Genomic DNA, 13,028 nt, shown 5'->3' on the forward strand with positions numbered 1-13,028 from the left:
GCTCCTACCTGGGCCGCCCCGCCCCGCCCGCCACGTGACCGCGCCCCGCCCCGCGCGCCTGCGCCCTGCCGGCGCCCCATTGTTGGCCGCGCGCGCGTCACGGGGCGGGGCGGGGCGCGGAGGAGGGCGGCGGGCGGCGCGCGGGAGGGAAGCAGCGTCCGCGCCGCCGCCGCCGCCGCCGCCGCCGCCGCCGAGCCCGCCGCCGAGCAGCGAGAGGAGTCGCGCCGCCGCCGCCGCCGCCGCCGCCGCCGCCGCCGCCGCCGCCGCCCGCGGCCCGAGCAGCCCCCCGCCGCCCGCCCCGCCGCCCGCCCCGCCGCTGGATGCCGGCGGCCGGCGGCCCAGCTCTCAGAGGCGGAGCGCGGCGGCGCGGGCGGCGGCGGCGGCGGCGCGGGCGGCCGGCGGGCGAGAGGCGGGGGCGCGGGCCCGAGCGCTAGCGCCGCCATGCCCGGCTCCACCGGCCAGCCCGACGGCGGCGGCGGCGACCCCAGCCCGCGCCCCCCGCCGCCGCCGCCGCCCGCGGGCCCCGAGGAGGCCGCGCCCGCCGCCCGCCCCGCCGCGCTGCGCCTGGCGCTGGAGCAGCTCTCGGGGCTGGGGCTGGGGCTGCGCGGCGCGGGCGGCGCGGGCGGCGCGGACGACGAGGGCGCGGGCGGCGGGGACGGCGCGGGCGGCGCGGACGGGGCGGCGGAGCCCGCGCCCCCCGACGGCCGCGAGCCGGCGGCGCCCGCGGGGCCCGAGGCCGCGGCTCCCGGCCCGCTGGCGCTGCTGGACCCGGGCGGGAGCCCGCCGCCGCCGCCGCCGCCGCCGCCCCCCTCCCGGCCGCCGCCCGACGTGTTCGCCGGCTTCGCGCCCCACCCCGCGGCCCTGGGCGCGCCGGGCCTGCTGGCCGAGCAGATGAGCGCGATCGGCAGCCGCAAGAAGAGCGTGAACATGACCGAGTGCGTGCCCGTGCCCAGCTCCGAGCACGTCGCCGAGATCGTGGGCCGCCAGGGTGAGTGGCCGCGGCCGGGCGCCGCCCCCGGAGCCCGCCCCGCCCCGCCCGGACCCCGCACCCCGCGGCCCGCGCTCCCCGCCCGGCCTCGGGGCCGCCGAGCGCCTTTGTCCCGCGCGGGCTGCGCCAGAAAGTTGGGCGCCCCCGCGCCCCCCGCGGCCTTTGTCTGCGCCGCCGCCGCCCGCGGGCCCCGACACCCGGGGGCACCCGACACCGGGGGTGGGCGCCCGGCACCCAGGGCGGGGCTGCGGGGCGGCGGGGGCGGCGGCGAAGTTTGCTACACCGAGGGCGCTCGTCCCCACTTGCAGGCCCTGCTGGCGGGGGAGGGGGGCGCGGGCCGAGAGGATCCCCACCCCGCTCGGAGTTGGGGCCGCGTTGGAGGACCGGCTGCACGAGCCTGCTGAGGGCCGGGCTCCGGGGCCTGCCCTGGGGGCACCGGGCCGCGGGCCGGGCCGGGGGTCCCGGCAGCAGCATTGTCAGACGGTCCCTGTGGCCGCCCCATTGTTCTCTTTGTTAGAGAGCCAGCCTGAGATTTGCAGGGTGACATCAGGCCGGCCGCCGCTCATTGGCCCTGGAGCCGGAGCTGCGGGGCGGGCGGGCAGGAGGGTGGTGGGCAGAGCTCCCCCGGACACACGCCCACCCCCGCTTTCAGCCGGCGGCCCCAGCCCCACTTTCCCCTGCCTCCTGCCCGCACCTTTCTGTTCACCACTCCCTGCTCGCTGGCCAGGTTCTAGAACCTGGGGTGGGGACTGGGCGGGGCTTGAGGTGGAGCTGCAGGACTCTCAGGCTGGCCTTCGGGCTGGGCTCGGCTGGCGCTGGCCTTCGGGCTCAGTAACAGGAGCTGGAGACCCGGTGGGGGGTCTTGAATTGCAAGGTGGCTTGTTACTCCTGCCGCCAGGGGTCAGAGGACCACAGGGATGCTCCGGGCACTGGCCTCTCGGAGTTCTGGGTGGGAGGGGTGGTTGGCCAGTGAGTCCTGGGGCTTTGGGTGAAGGTGCAGCCAATCACGGGCCCTCCCCACAGCTGGCAGCAGGAGGAGCAGGTGTGGTGCTGGGCTGAGGGACCAGGAGTTGGGAGCAGTGCCGGGGGACAGGTGGTTCCCTGGGCCCTGTCGGCTGCCTCCCATGAGCAGGACTCCAGGCCCGACTGCCCCATCCACCCCCTGCCCCAGTCTCTCTTATCTGCTCCAGGACGTGTGACAGGCCCACTGCCACGTGCTGACCGTCCATTAGCCAGTGGCACGGTGGGGGTGGGGGGGACGACAGACGCGGGAACCGGCCTGGGGGCTGTTGCCCAAAGTCACAAGGCTGATCCACAGGCTGCTGGGGCGCGGAGCACGAGGGCGTGTTCCCTGCGAGTGTGTGTGTTCTGGAACCCCGGGAGGGCCCTCCAGAGAGGCTGAGTCCACCCCAGTGGTGGCGGCAGTCGAGCCGAGGACGTCCGAACCCGTGCCTTTGGTTGTGCAGGAGCACGCTTGGGGCGCCCCGACCTGCGGGGTGTGCCTTTCACCACCTGTTTATCGGGTGCCGGCCTGGGGTCTTGCTGCTGGCAGACAGCAAGGCCGGCTCCGGGGGTGCGGACTGGGCTGGCCCTGTGACCCCGGGCAGGGGAGATCTCCTCTCTGTGACAGGTTGGGGGGGACAGCACCCCCTCCGGTGCTTTGTGAGGATTCTCAAGTAAGAGGGTTCTAATTCCAGCAGCGGCTGGTACGAGGTGGGGTGCAGGGTCCCGGGGAGGGTGCCAGGACAGGGAGTTCCAGGAGCACCTCTGGGACCTTCTGTGCCCTGATCCTGACCCCCGCCGTCACCCATCCACTCTCCACCTTGGGGGGTTCCAGCCTGTCCCTCCACCAGTGCGGGGCCACAGCTGCTCGGAACGCCGCCTCCTGCCCAACCCCAGGTGCGGGCCGCTCCATCCCCTGGAGGGGGCCAGAGTCCCCGACCTGTGGTCTCCCCTTTCCCAGACACTTTACCTGCTGTTCTCTGAGCTGTTTTTTCCATCCCACAGCAGGTCTGCGCAGCCCCCGGGGACGGGGCAGGTGGTTACCACCCCCGAGAGTGCCCTCCCCCCTGAGGCTGGGTGGCCCAGAGGTGCCCCGCGTGGGAGCCTCGGCCTGCCCCGCCTCGCTGAGCCTCCAGATCCCCCCCGAGAGGACGCTCTGTAGCTTCTGGTCACGGGAGGGGCCGAAGCTGGGTCAGCAGGGCTGTGATTCGAACCTTAGTGCCCTGGCTCTGTCTGAGGGAACGGACATGGCCCCGGAGAGGACTTGTGCCCTCCGAAGCTGCAGGGTGGGGGTGACGGCCCCCTTTTACAGACAAGAGAAGGGAGACTCCAAAGGGAGTCAGCAAATGTCACCTGGGAGGCTGGTGCCCGCTTGCCCCGCGTGTGACCTTGGCTCCCATCAGCGTGCACCCCCGCTGGGCGTCCCTGGGGGCCCCCTGCCTGCTGAGTGGGTGAAGGGCGGCCGTGCCCCGAGCCCCTCTGTCTGCTGCTGTGGCCAGGGCCGGGGCTCAGCCTGGCCCCCCTCAGCTCGGGGACGCCTGCTTTGCTCACCGCTCTCCCCCGCTGACCCCACCCCTGCAGGCCTTGGCTGCTCGTCCTGGCGGCTGGTGGTGGGGCCCAGAAAGAAAGGGGTTCCCTGTGTTGGCCGCCGCATCGGAGGGGGTCTCCGAGCCTGTGACAGGGATGAGCCCACTGCCCCCGCGGAGCCACCCTGCCGTGATGCGGCCCAGCCTGCCTGGGCCTGCTCTGGGGACAGCACCCCACCAGGTTGGGCAGGGGCATCCCGAGGTCTGTCCCAGCCCCGTCCTGCTTCCAGGGCTCCGCCCACCCTTCGCTGAGCCAGGAGCCCTCCCCTGACCCACGTCCTTCCAAGGGCGAGGTTTGTCCCCTCACGACTTCCAGTGCTGGTTGATCAGCGAAGCCTGTGGTGACTGTGGGGTCCCTGGGGGCAGCGCCTAAGTTCCCGAGCGCCCAGCATACGGGGGTCGGGACCCCAGAATGAGGGCATGCGAGCAGCGGGCCCAGGTTCTGTGTGGGGACCCGCCACCCCCGTGTGAGGGAGGTGGGCGTTGCTGGGTGGTCACCCGGCTCCTGGGGGATACCTGCTCGAGTCGGCGTCCTGGTGGCCCAGGAATTGGCCTCGGCCGGCAAGCAGCCCCCCACGCCCTTTAGGGGCCTGGCCCCGCCGTCACCTGTAGCCCCTACTCCACAGAGCCGTGTCCCACCACCCTCTCCAGGTGCCACCTCTTAGGGCCGTGGCACGGGTGGGGCTCGGCACCGTGGGTGTCCCGCCGAGTGCGCCCAGCGAACGTATCCCCTCGGCCCCGCGGGCTCCATCTGGGGCTCCGGGACCGCGAACAGGGCTGCCCTCCGGCTGTGCCAGGGCGCCCTCAGGGCGGGTTCCCCTGTGCCCTGTGGCCTGGCCCCGCCTGCCCGCCCCCGGGGGGCCTGGGACTCCTCACGTGGGGTTGTGATCCCCTGGCTGGGAGCCTCGTGGCAGCAGGCACCTGCCCGGGCTGCAGGGTCTGGGCCCTTCTCCTGGCGAGGAAGCAGAGCACGGGACCGGCCTCCGGGAGGCCAGCGTCCTCCAGCGCACTGACCCTCACGGCCCGCCAGCCTCGGGGAGCTGGGAGGGTCCAACGGGAGCAGCTGAGGGATGTGTGCCGGGGCCCTGCTGTAGTCCCTGTGGGCTTCCTGGAGGAGGGGGCGCTGGGCAGTGACCTGATGGACGCTTGGAGATGGCAAAGGTTGTGCAGGGGGCCCTGAGGCTGGGGCAGGGGAGATGCCAGTGAGGCCATGGGGGCCAGTGGCCCAGGACCCGGGAGAGGGGATGGGGGGGCTGTGCCCGGGCTCTGGGTGAGGCTGCCCCCTGGCCGCCCCTGACTGTGTGTTCTCCTTGGGAGACGTCAGCTGCGCTGTTGTCTCGGTGCCAGCCTCTCGCCGCGGTGGCCTCGTGTGCCTCCGGCCTCGGGAGGGGTTCTGCTGGACTCCTGGGCCCCGACTCATGGTGGCACAAAAGGCCCTGGGGTGGTGGTAAGAGACACCTGCAGGCGCCCCCACCGAACACCCTGCGTCTTGCCCGCCGTGCAGATCCCCCTGCTGCCTGCATGGGCTGTGGCCGCCTGGGCCGTCGGAGGTGCGCTGTGCAGGGTGCATGGGGCCCGGGCCCCTGTGGGCTGGGGAGGCCCGCTGGTCAGGAGAGAATCCTAGGTGGATGCTGTAGTCCGACCGGGCTGCCCCACCGCTGCGCGGGGGGTGCTGTCGAGGGCTCTGCAGACCATCCGTGTCCCTGGGCTGCCGGTGGCTCCTTGCTCACAGGGTGGTCTGTCTTCTCCATGTCTTCATGTCCTTCCTCTTCTAAGGGACACCTGTCGTGGCTTCAGGGCCACCCCACTGCGTGTTCCCTAATTACACCTGTAGGGTGTGTCCCAGTAAGGTCCTGTTCACAAGGACCCAGTGGACATGAATTTTGGGAGACACTGTTTAACCCACAAGGGGTCCTCCTTGCAAACGTGCCACACGTCAAGCCTGGGACCAGAGGGGACACGGGGAGATGTGTGTCTGAGGATACAGCCCCGGGTGGGTGCGCAGAGCGGTGGGGGCTCCCAGCCCCCCTCGCCGGCTGGCCCTGCAGCTGCCCCCGGGAAGGGCTGTCCTGGGGAGGGTCCCCGTCCTCACAGTGTTTCCCCCCTGCCTCCTCCAGGGTGCAAGATCAAGGCTCTGCGTGCTAAGACAAACACATACATCAAGACGCCCGTGCGTGGGGAGGAGCCAGTCTTCATCGTGACCGGCCGCAAGGAGGACGTGGAGATGGCCAAGCGTGAGATCCTGTCCGCCGCCGAGCACTTCTCCGTGATCCGCGCCACGCGCAGCAAGGCCGGCGGGCTGCCCGGCACCGCGCAGGGTCCGCCCAACCTGCCGGGCCAGACCACCATCCAGGTGCGCGTGCCCTACCGCGTGGTGGGGCTGGTGGTGGGGCCCAAGGGCGCCACCATCAAGCGCATCCAGCAGCGGACACACACGTACATCGTGACGCCGGGGCGCGACAAGGAGCCGGTGTTCGCCGTGACGGGCATGCCCGAGAACGTGGACCGGGCGCGTGAGGAGATCGAGGCGCACATCACACTGCGCACGGGCGCCTTCACCGACGCGGGCCCCGACAGTGACTTCCATGCCAACGGCACCGACGTCTGCCTGGACCTGCTCGGGACGGCCGCCGGCCTCTGGGCCAAGGCCCCCAACCCTGGGCGGCGGCCCCCCGCGCCCACTGCCAGCCTCCGCGGGGACCCGGCCCTGGGGGCTCCCGGGGGCCCCGAGGCCTTCTACGCGGGGGGCCGCGGGGGGCCGCCAGTGCCCGAGGCCGGCCCCACCAGTCCCTACGGAGGCGGCGGCTCGGGCAACGGGGCCTTCACGTTCGGCGGCGACGGCCCGGGGGCCCCGGCGGGGCCGCCCGCCCCCGAGGACTGTGACTTCGGCTTCGACTTCCTGGCGCTGGACCTCACCGTGCCCGCCGCCGCCACCATCTGGGCCCCGTTCGAGCGCGCGGCGCCGCTGCCGGCCTTCGGCGGCTGCTCGGCGGTCAACGGGGCCCCCGCGCCGCCCGCCCCGGGCGCCCGGCGCAGCAGCGGGACCGGCTCGCCGCGCCACTCGCCCACGCTGCCCGAGCCCGGCGGCCTGGCCCTGGAGCTGCCGCTGGCCCGCCGCGCCGGCCCCCCCGACCCGGTGGGCGCCCTGGCCTGGCGGCCCGCGCAGAGCGCCCTGGCCGCCTTCCCCGGCACGGGCTTCTCGGCGGCCGCCCCGCCGTGCGCCCCCCTGGACCCCGGGGCCTCCGAGGGCGGCCGCAAGCCCCCGCCGGCCGCGTCCTCGTCCTCGTCGTCGTCCTCGTCCTCGTCGTCGGCCGCGCCGCCCCCGGCCGCCCCCGGCCCGGCCCTGGCGCGCGAGTGCGTGGTGTGCGCCGAGGGCGAGGCGATGGCCGCGCTGGTGCCCTGCGGCCACAACCTCTTCTGCATGGACTGCGCCGTCCGCATCTGCGGCAAGAGCGAGCCCGAGTGCCCGGCCTGCCGCACGCCCGCCACCCAGGCCATTCATATCTTTTCCTAGCGGGGGGCCGGGGGGGCCGGGGGGCCGGGGCGCGGGGCCAGCCTTCACAGACGAGCTTTAACTCGGCCCCAGGCGTGGAGACGGCTGCCCGACGGCATCTCAGTTCCTAACAAATAAACAGTATTGAGTCGACAGGTTAAAATAAACCAGAGAGAAAAGGTCTGCTTGCACTTTTTATTTAAGACTCCCCGCCCCCCAGGGTGATCTTTTTAAGGAAAAAAAAAAAAGATATATATATATACACACACACACATATATATATGATTTTTACAACTCTCGCTAGTCCTTTGGGACTCGGATTTCTGACTTGACAGTGCTGGCTCCGGACACCGCCGCAGCCTCTGCGAATCCCCCCGAGGAGCCCTCTTGGGGTCCACCGGTTGCCCTTTTGTACGTCCGCGGGGGACAGGCTGGAGGGGGTGGGGTGGGGGGCAGGGGGGCCCAACCAGAAATTTCTAAGTTTTTGTTTTTAATTATTAATCCCCTTCTGCTGTGGTTTCTGTTGTCAGTTTTTAAATTTTTTTAAATTGTGTTTTTTTTAAACTTTTACTTTTTACCTCTTGTGTATATGTAGGGAATTTATAGGGAAATATGTACTTTATGAAATAAATTTTAAGAACTAAAATATATTTTATTTTAAATAAAGTAACGGACCTTTAATCTTACACAGCTAAATTACTGATTATATATTTGCTGAGCTGACTTAAGGGTTCAGAAAATTGTATCAAGAGTTTTATTTTTTGACTTCAAAGCCTTCTTAATAAAGTCTTTTTACTACGTGTGAGCCCTTGGCGTGGTGTGGGGTGGGTGGGCGTGGGAGGGGGAGGATCAGGGGAGGGGAGCTCGGATCCAGTCCCCGCGCCCCCTAGGCTTCCAGAAGAAGGGATTCGGACTGAGGATGAGGGTGTTGGGTCCGGAGGGGAGGTGGTGCAGCCAGGCCCCCCGTTTTCCTGGGGCTTGGGCCCCCTGACGCTCCCAGCCGACGGCCAAGCACAGGGGCAGCTGTGGCCGCTGTGAAGATGGGGTGCCAGGCTCTGTGCCGTGTGGTGGGGGGGGACTCCCAGTCTCACTGTGCAGAAGGGCAGACGGGTCTGAGTCCCACCTCCAGGAGGGGTTCGAACACCTGTCCGTCCCCGAAGGACCTCTGAGCGATGACCACACGTGCCACCCTCCCTCTCCGGGTCTCGGGAGCAGAGGACGATGCCCATGGGACCGCTAGGCAACTCAGGGCAGGGTTGGCCCAGAGTCCGGAGTGGGACCATGGGTTGGACCGTCTGTAGTCATCGGGTGCCACTGAAGCTCCCAGGGGAGAGAAGAAAGCCCCGGGATGCGTGGAGGGTGGGCTGTGAGGCGTGGGACTGCTCCCGAGACAAGCTGGGGAGCCAGGGGCCCGTAGGCTGCTGGCCTGAGTGCGCACGGAGGAGGGGTCTGCACACGGAGCCTGCTAGGAAAGGTAGGAAGGAGCAACCCGGAGGGCCTCCAGGAGGCGGCGAGGGGCTCAGGGCGCCAGGTGGGTCGGGGCACCAGGAGGGGCGATGGGCGCCCCGCGGCCATGGTCTCCCGCTGAGTGGCGGCCCCCCCGGCGGCAGGGCTGGGGGAGTGTGGAACAGCCACCCACCCGGGGGTCCTGCTCCGCTGGAGTTTCCATAGCTCTGGTGAGGGTCGTGGGTGAAGTGGTTAACCGTGGCCCCAGAACCCAGGAGTGGGCCTTATCCAGAAAAAGGGGTCTTTGTGGATATAACCAAGGATCGCCGGGTGGCTCCTCGTGAATTAGGGCGGGCCCCCAGTCTCACGACGAGGGTCCGGATAAGACCATACGGGCCAGGATATGGGACCGGAGCAGGGAGAGAAACCGAGCGAAGATGGAGGCAAGTCCAGGGGCGCCTGAGCCCCCGAGCTGGAGAGGCGGGGAGCACCTGCCCTTGGACCAGCCCCCTGGCCAGCGGTGAGAGAACAAAGGCGTGTTGTGCTGTCACCAACATTGTGACAATTTGTTTCAGCAGCCGCAGGAGCCAGTAGGGCGGGTGGGCAGCACGCAGGCCGGGGCCGGCCCACCACGCGAGGAGGGGGCTGGACGTGGCTGCCGTGGCCCTGGGCGACTGGACAGAAGTTAGACCGTAGCCACCGTCCTGCAGGAGGCTACGGGGGCAGTGGGAGGCGACAGCGTGGGGACCAGTCCCCCTGGCATTTTGGACAAAGAGAAAGCAGCCCCCCTCGAGGGACCGAGGGGTCAAGGGAGAGACAGGACACCCAGGAGGTTGAAACCAAGTCCTGGGAAAGGAGGTCGGGACTGGAGCCCAAGCAAGGGGTTTCAGAAGATGCAATGGGCGTGGGCCCGACCTGAGGACATGCCGTCCTGGAAGCATCCAGAAATGTCTGAGGGATGTGCTCGCTCCCTGCTGAGGGGCTGTGAAGCTGATACTCGAGAGGCCAGAGTTGCTGCGGCCCTTGGGGAAAGCTGAGAGATGGCCAGAGTGGGCTCTCGTGCTTGCCATCTGGGGCCCTGGATCCAGCTGTGCCTGCAGGCAGCCCGTCCCAACCTCCCAGTTATGAGTGCCAGCGAGCTCTCCTGCTTTGCTTAAGCCACTGTAAGCTGGAGTCACTCGAACTCATAGCCACCTACGGGGGCTACATTCCTGGGGGTGAGGGGTGCTGCGCAAAAGCAAGGCCATTACCGGGTGCAATCAGCTTCACAACTAGACGTGCTCAGGGAAGCCAACGACCGAGGCAAACCTTCATTGCCCTTATCACTTGTTTTTTTTTTTTTTTTTAAGATTTTATTTATTTATTCATAGAGACAGAGAGAGAGAGGCAGAGGGAGAAGCAGGCTCCATGCAGAGAGCCTGATGTGGGACTCAATCCAGGGTCTCCAGGATCAAACCCCGGGCTGCAGGCGGCGCTAAACCGCTGCGCCACCGGGGCTGCCCTGCCCTTGTCACTTGTGTCTGTGGGTTCACAGGCTCAGCACACTGCGGTGACCCGTCCAGTGTCTTCTGAGAAGACTTTATTGTGGGTCCCATAAGATTTCAGGGAGACGAGAGGGTAAGGCTGTGGTGCTCGCATCTGTGAGATGGAGCCACCAACTGAGTGGGCTCAGTGGGAGTGATATGTCACCTGCACGACCATGTGTAGGGAAAGCAGCTCTAGGGACAGACACGGGAGTCCCCTCCTGGCCTACCACTTGCCTGCTGTATGCCCCTGGGCACGTTATCTCCCTGACTTGTCTTCTTCTCTGTAAAGTGGGGACTTAATCAGCGCTTAACCATGCGCAGCCGAGTATAGAGCCTGGCAGGTGTCCCTGGTCGTCCCCTCTCTCCAGCTCTTCCCTCAGATGGATACATCTGCGGGGCATCAATTCAGACACAAGACCTCTGAGGCCAGGAAAACACCAACAGACCAAATAGAACAAACAGAGCTTGGAAATGGGAAGGTGCTCAGCGTTTGCTGGGTGCATGGATGGATAGGTGGGTGGTGGGTGAGTGAATGGATGGAAGACGGATAAGGAGTGGATGAATGGATGATGGGTGACTGGATGGATGGATGGATGGATGGATGGATGGATGGATGGATGGGTGGATGGATGATAGGTGGATTCATGGATGGATGGGTGGGTGGTTGGATGGGTGGATGGATGGATGGATGGATGGATGGTTGGGTGGATGGATGGGTGGATGCAGGATTGATAGATGGGTGGATGGATGGATGGATGGATGGAGGATTGATGAATGGATGGGTGGATGGATGGGTGGTGTGTGGATAAGTCAGAACAGAGGAGGAAGGACTAATTTTGCTGAGAGATTCAGAGGAAGGCTAGCTGGAGAGGTTGGTTGGTCAGGGGGAGACAGAGTAGGAAAGACTTGGAAGTGGTGGGATCACAAGTCAGATTCAGGGAACAAAGAGTAGTCAGGGAGACAGGTTCAAATAGTGGGAGAAAAGGCAGAAATCCTGACCTGGAAGGTGGCCTTGGAACTCGTTCTTCAGGCCTGTCAGGGCAGGCACCATTTTCGCCACAGCCCACCTCCCCCCTGGAGCCTCCCCTTCACAAGGAGGGAGCCACGCCAGCCCTTGCTGGACGGCAGTGGCCAACAAAATTTAAATGTGAATGTAAACAGCCACTCGTGGCTGATGGCTCCTACATAGAGCAGTGTCACTCTAGAATGTTCCGGTCCAGCATTGTCCAATAATGGGACAATGAGGGCGCCTGGATGGCTCAGTTGGTGAAGTGTCTGCCCTCAGCTCAGGTCATGGTCCCGGGGTCCTGGGATCGAGCCCCATGTTGGGCTCCCTGCTCAGGGGGGAGCCTGCCCTCCCCCCTGCGCATGTTCTCTCACATGCTTTCTCTCAAATGAACAAATAAAATAATAATGGGTCAACGATAGGAATGTTCTAGATCTTCACTCTCCATCGCAAGTGCTGCCAGCCACACTGAGTGACTGAACATCTGAAACATGGCTCATGTGATTAGGAGACTGAACTTTTAATTTTGTTTTTCTTTTAAAGATTTTATTTATTCACGAGGGACACACAGAGAGAGGCAGAGACACAGGCAGAGGGAGAAGCAGGCTCCCTGCAGGGACGGCGATGCAGGACTTGATCCCGGGACCCCAGGATCACGCAGGCCCTGGGCCGAAGCCAGCCGCTCGCTCAACCACTGAGCCACCCGGGTGCCCCAGTTTTAATTAACTTTAAATGGCCACCAACAAAGAGGGGGAAGCAGCACCTGGGGGAAGTAGTTTGCTGTGCAGACTTTGCACTACTTTTGATCCCGGGAAGCAGGAGGCCAGGCTGCCCGCGCTGTGGCCAGTGCGGCCCTAAAACAGCACTCAGCACAGGGGCTGCGGTGTGCTGCCGCCTCCCGCACAGAGGGGAGCTGGTCGAGGCCCCGGGTAGGGGTGACCCTGGGCTCCGGGGGGTGGTCCCGAGAGGGAGGCGGTGGGGGAGCCCCCGAGACGGGCAGACCCCGCGCTGCTGGCGGGGAGGACGGAGGAGGGGCCGCGGGGACCCTGGAAGGTGGGGGCAGGAGGGGGTCTCCCTGGGGCGGGGGGTGGGGGGTGGCCTGGGGGTGACCAGCCCCGCCCACGCCTGGGTTTTCGGCCTCCGGAGCCCAGAACCGTGGGTGTGAGCGGTTGACGGCGCGGCGGGAGCCTCGGGGACGCGGCGCTGGGGCACATCGGGGACATGGGGCGCCCCCCCCCCCCGGGATCCAGGACACGCGGTTACGTTGAGGCCGGGGCTGCCTGGGTCGTGCTGCTCCCCGGAAACTCAGCCTGAACGGGACGTGCTTTGATTTGATGCATTTGGTAAGGGGCGCGGGGGGGGGGGGGGGAAGAGGGGGCGGGAGGGGGCGCGGGGGGCACCGGGGGGCGGGGCAACGCCTCGGTTCACAGGGGCACGCGGCTGCCAAGGGCTCGGCAGGTACAGGTGAGGCCGGGCGCGGGCCCCGGGGCTGCGGAACGGGAACCGCAATGAACCGGCCGCTTCGCCGAGGCCGCCGAGGCCGCCTGCCTGCCCCTGGGGGCGGGTGTGCCCCGGGCGGGGAGGCCGAGCTGGAAGCCACGCCCCCTTAGGCACCGCCTCTTAGGCCCCGCCCCCTTAGGCCCCGCCCCCGTGGGCGCGGGCGGCGCGTCCTCTGTCGCCACCGTGTGGCCGGGCCTGCACATGACTCCCGCAGGAGCACACACGCCCGCCCCTCGCCCGGGCTCCCCCTGGGCACGAGCCGGAGCCCCCTTTGCACCTTCCCCCCCACCCCGGCCGCCCCCGCCCCGCCGCTCAGCGCCGCCACACAGGAGCTGCTCCCTAAATGTTTGTTGATGGAATAAATGACGGGGCACCCCGCTGCCAAAGAGCTGAGCTTTTCCTTTACTCACAGCAGATCTGGCTTCGCCGGGTGTGGGAGGGGTGACCCCGAACAAGCCCAACACCCCCGTCCATGAGAACC

The 13,028-nt window shown here is 67.3% G+C and overlaps 1 protein-coding gene across 1 annotated transcript; it reads left to right on the forward strand.

The window, feature by feature from the left end:
• Positions 1-402: 402 nt before the first annotated feature.
• MEX3D (mex-3 RNA binding family member D) lies at positions 403-7,868 on the forward strand. Its single transcript, XM_072788037.1, has 2 exons — positions 403-988; positions 5,694-7,868. Exons 1-2 carry the CDS (start codon positions 442-444, stop codon positions 7,088-7,090), a joined length of 1,944 nt encoding a protein of 647 aa, XP_072644138.1. The 5' UTR covers positions 403-441; the 3' UTR covers positions 7,091-7,868.
• The last annotated feature ends 5,160 nt before the right edge of the window (positions 7,869-13,028 follow it).

The sequence above is a fragment of the Canis lupus genome, chromosome 19 (assembly GCF_048164855.1).
Source record: "Canis lupus baileyi chromosome 19, mCanLup2.hap1, whole genome shotgun sequence".
NCBI classification, from domain to species: Eukaryota; Metazoa; Chordata; class Mammalia; order Carnivora; family Canidae; genus Canis; species Canis lupus.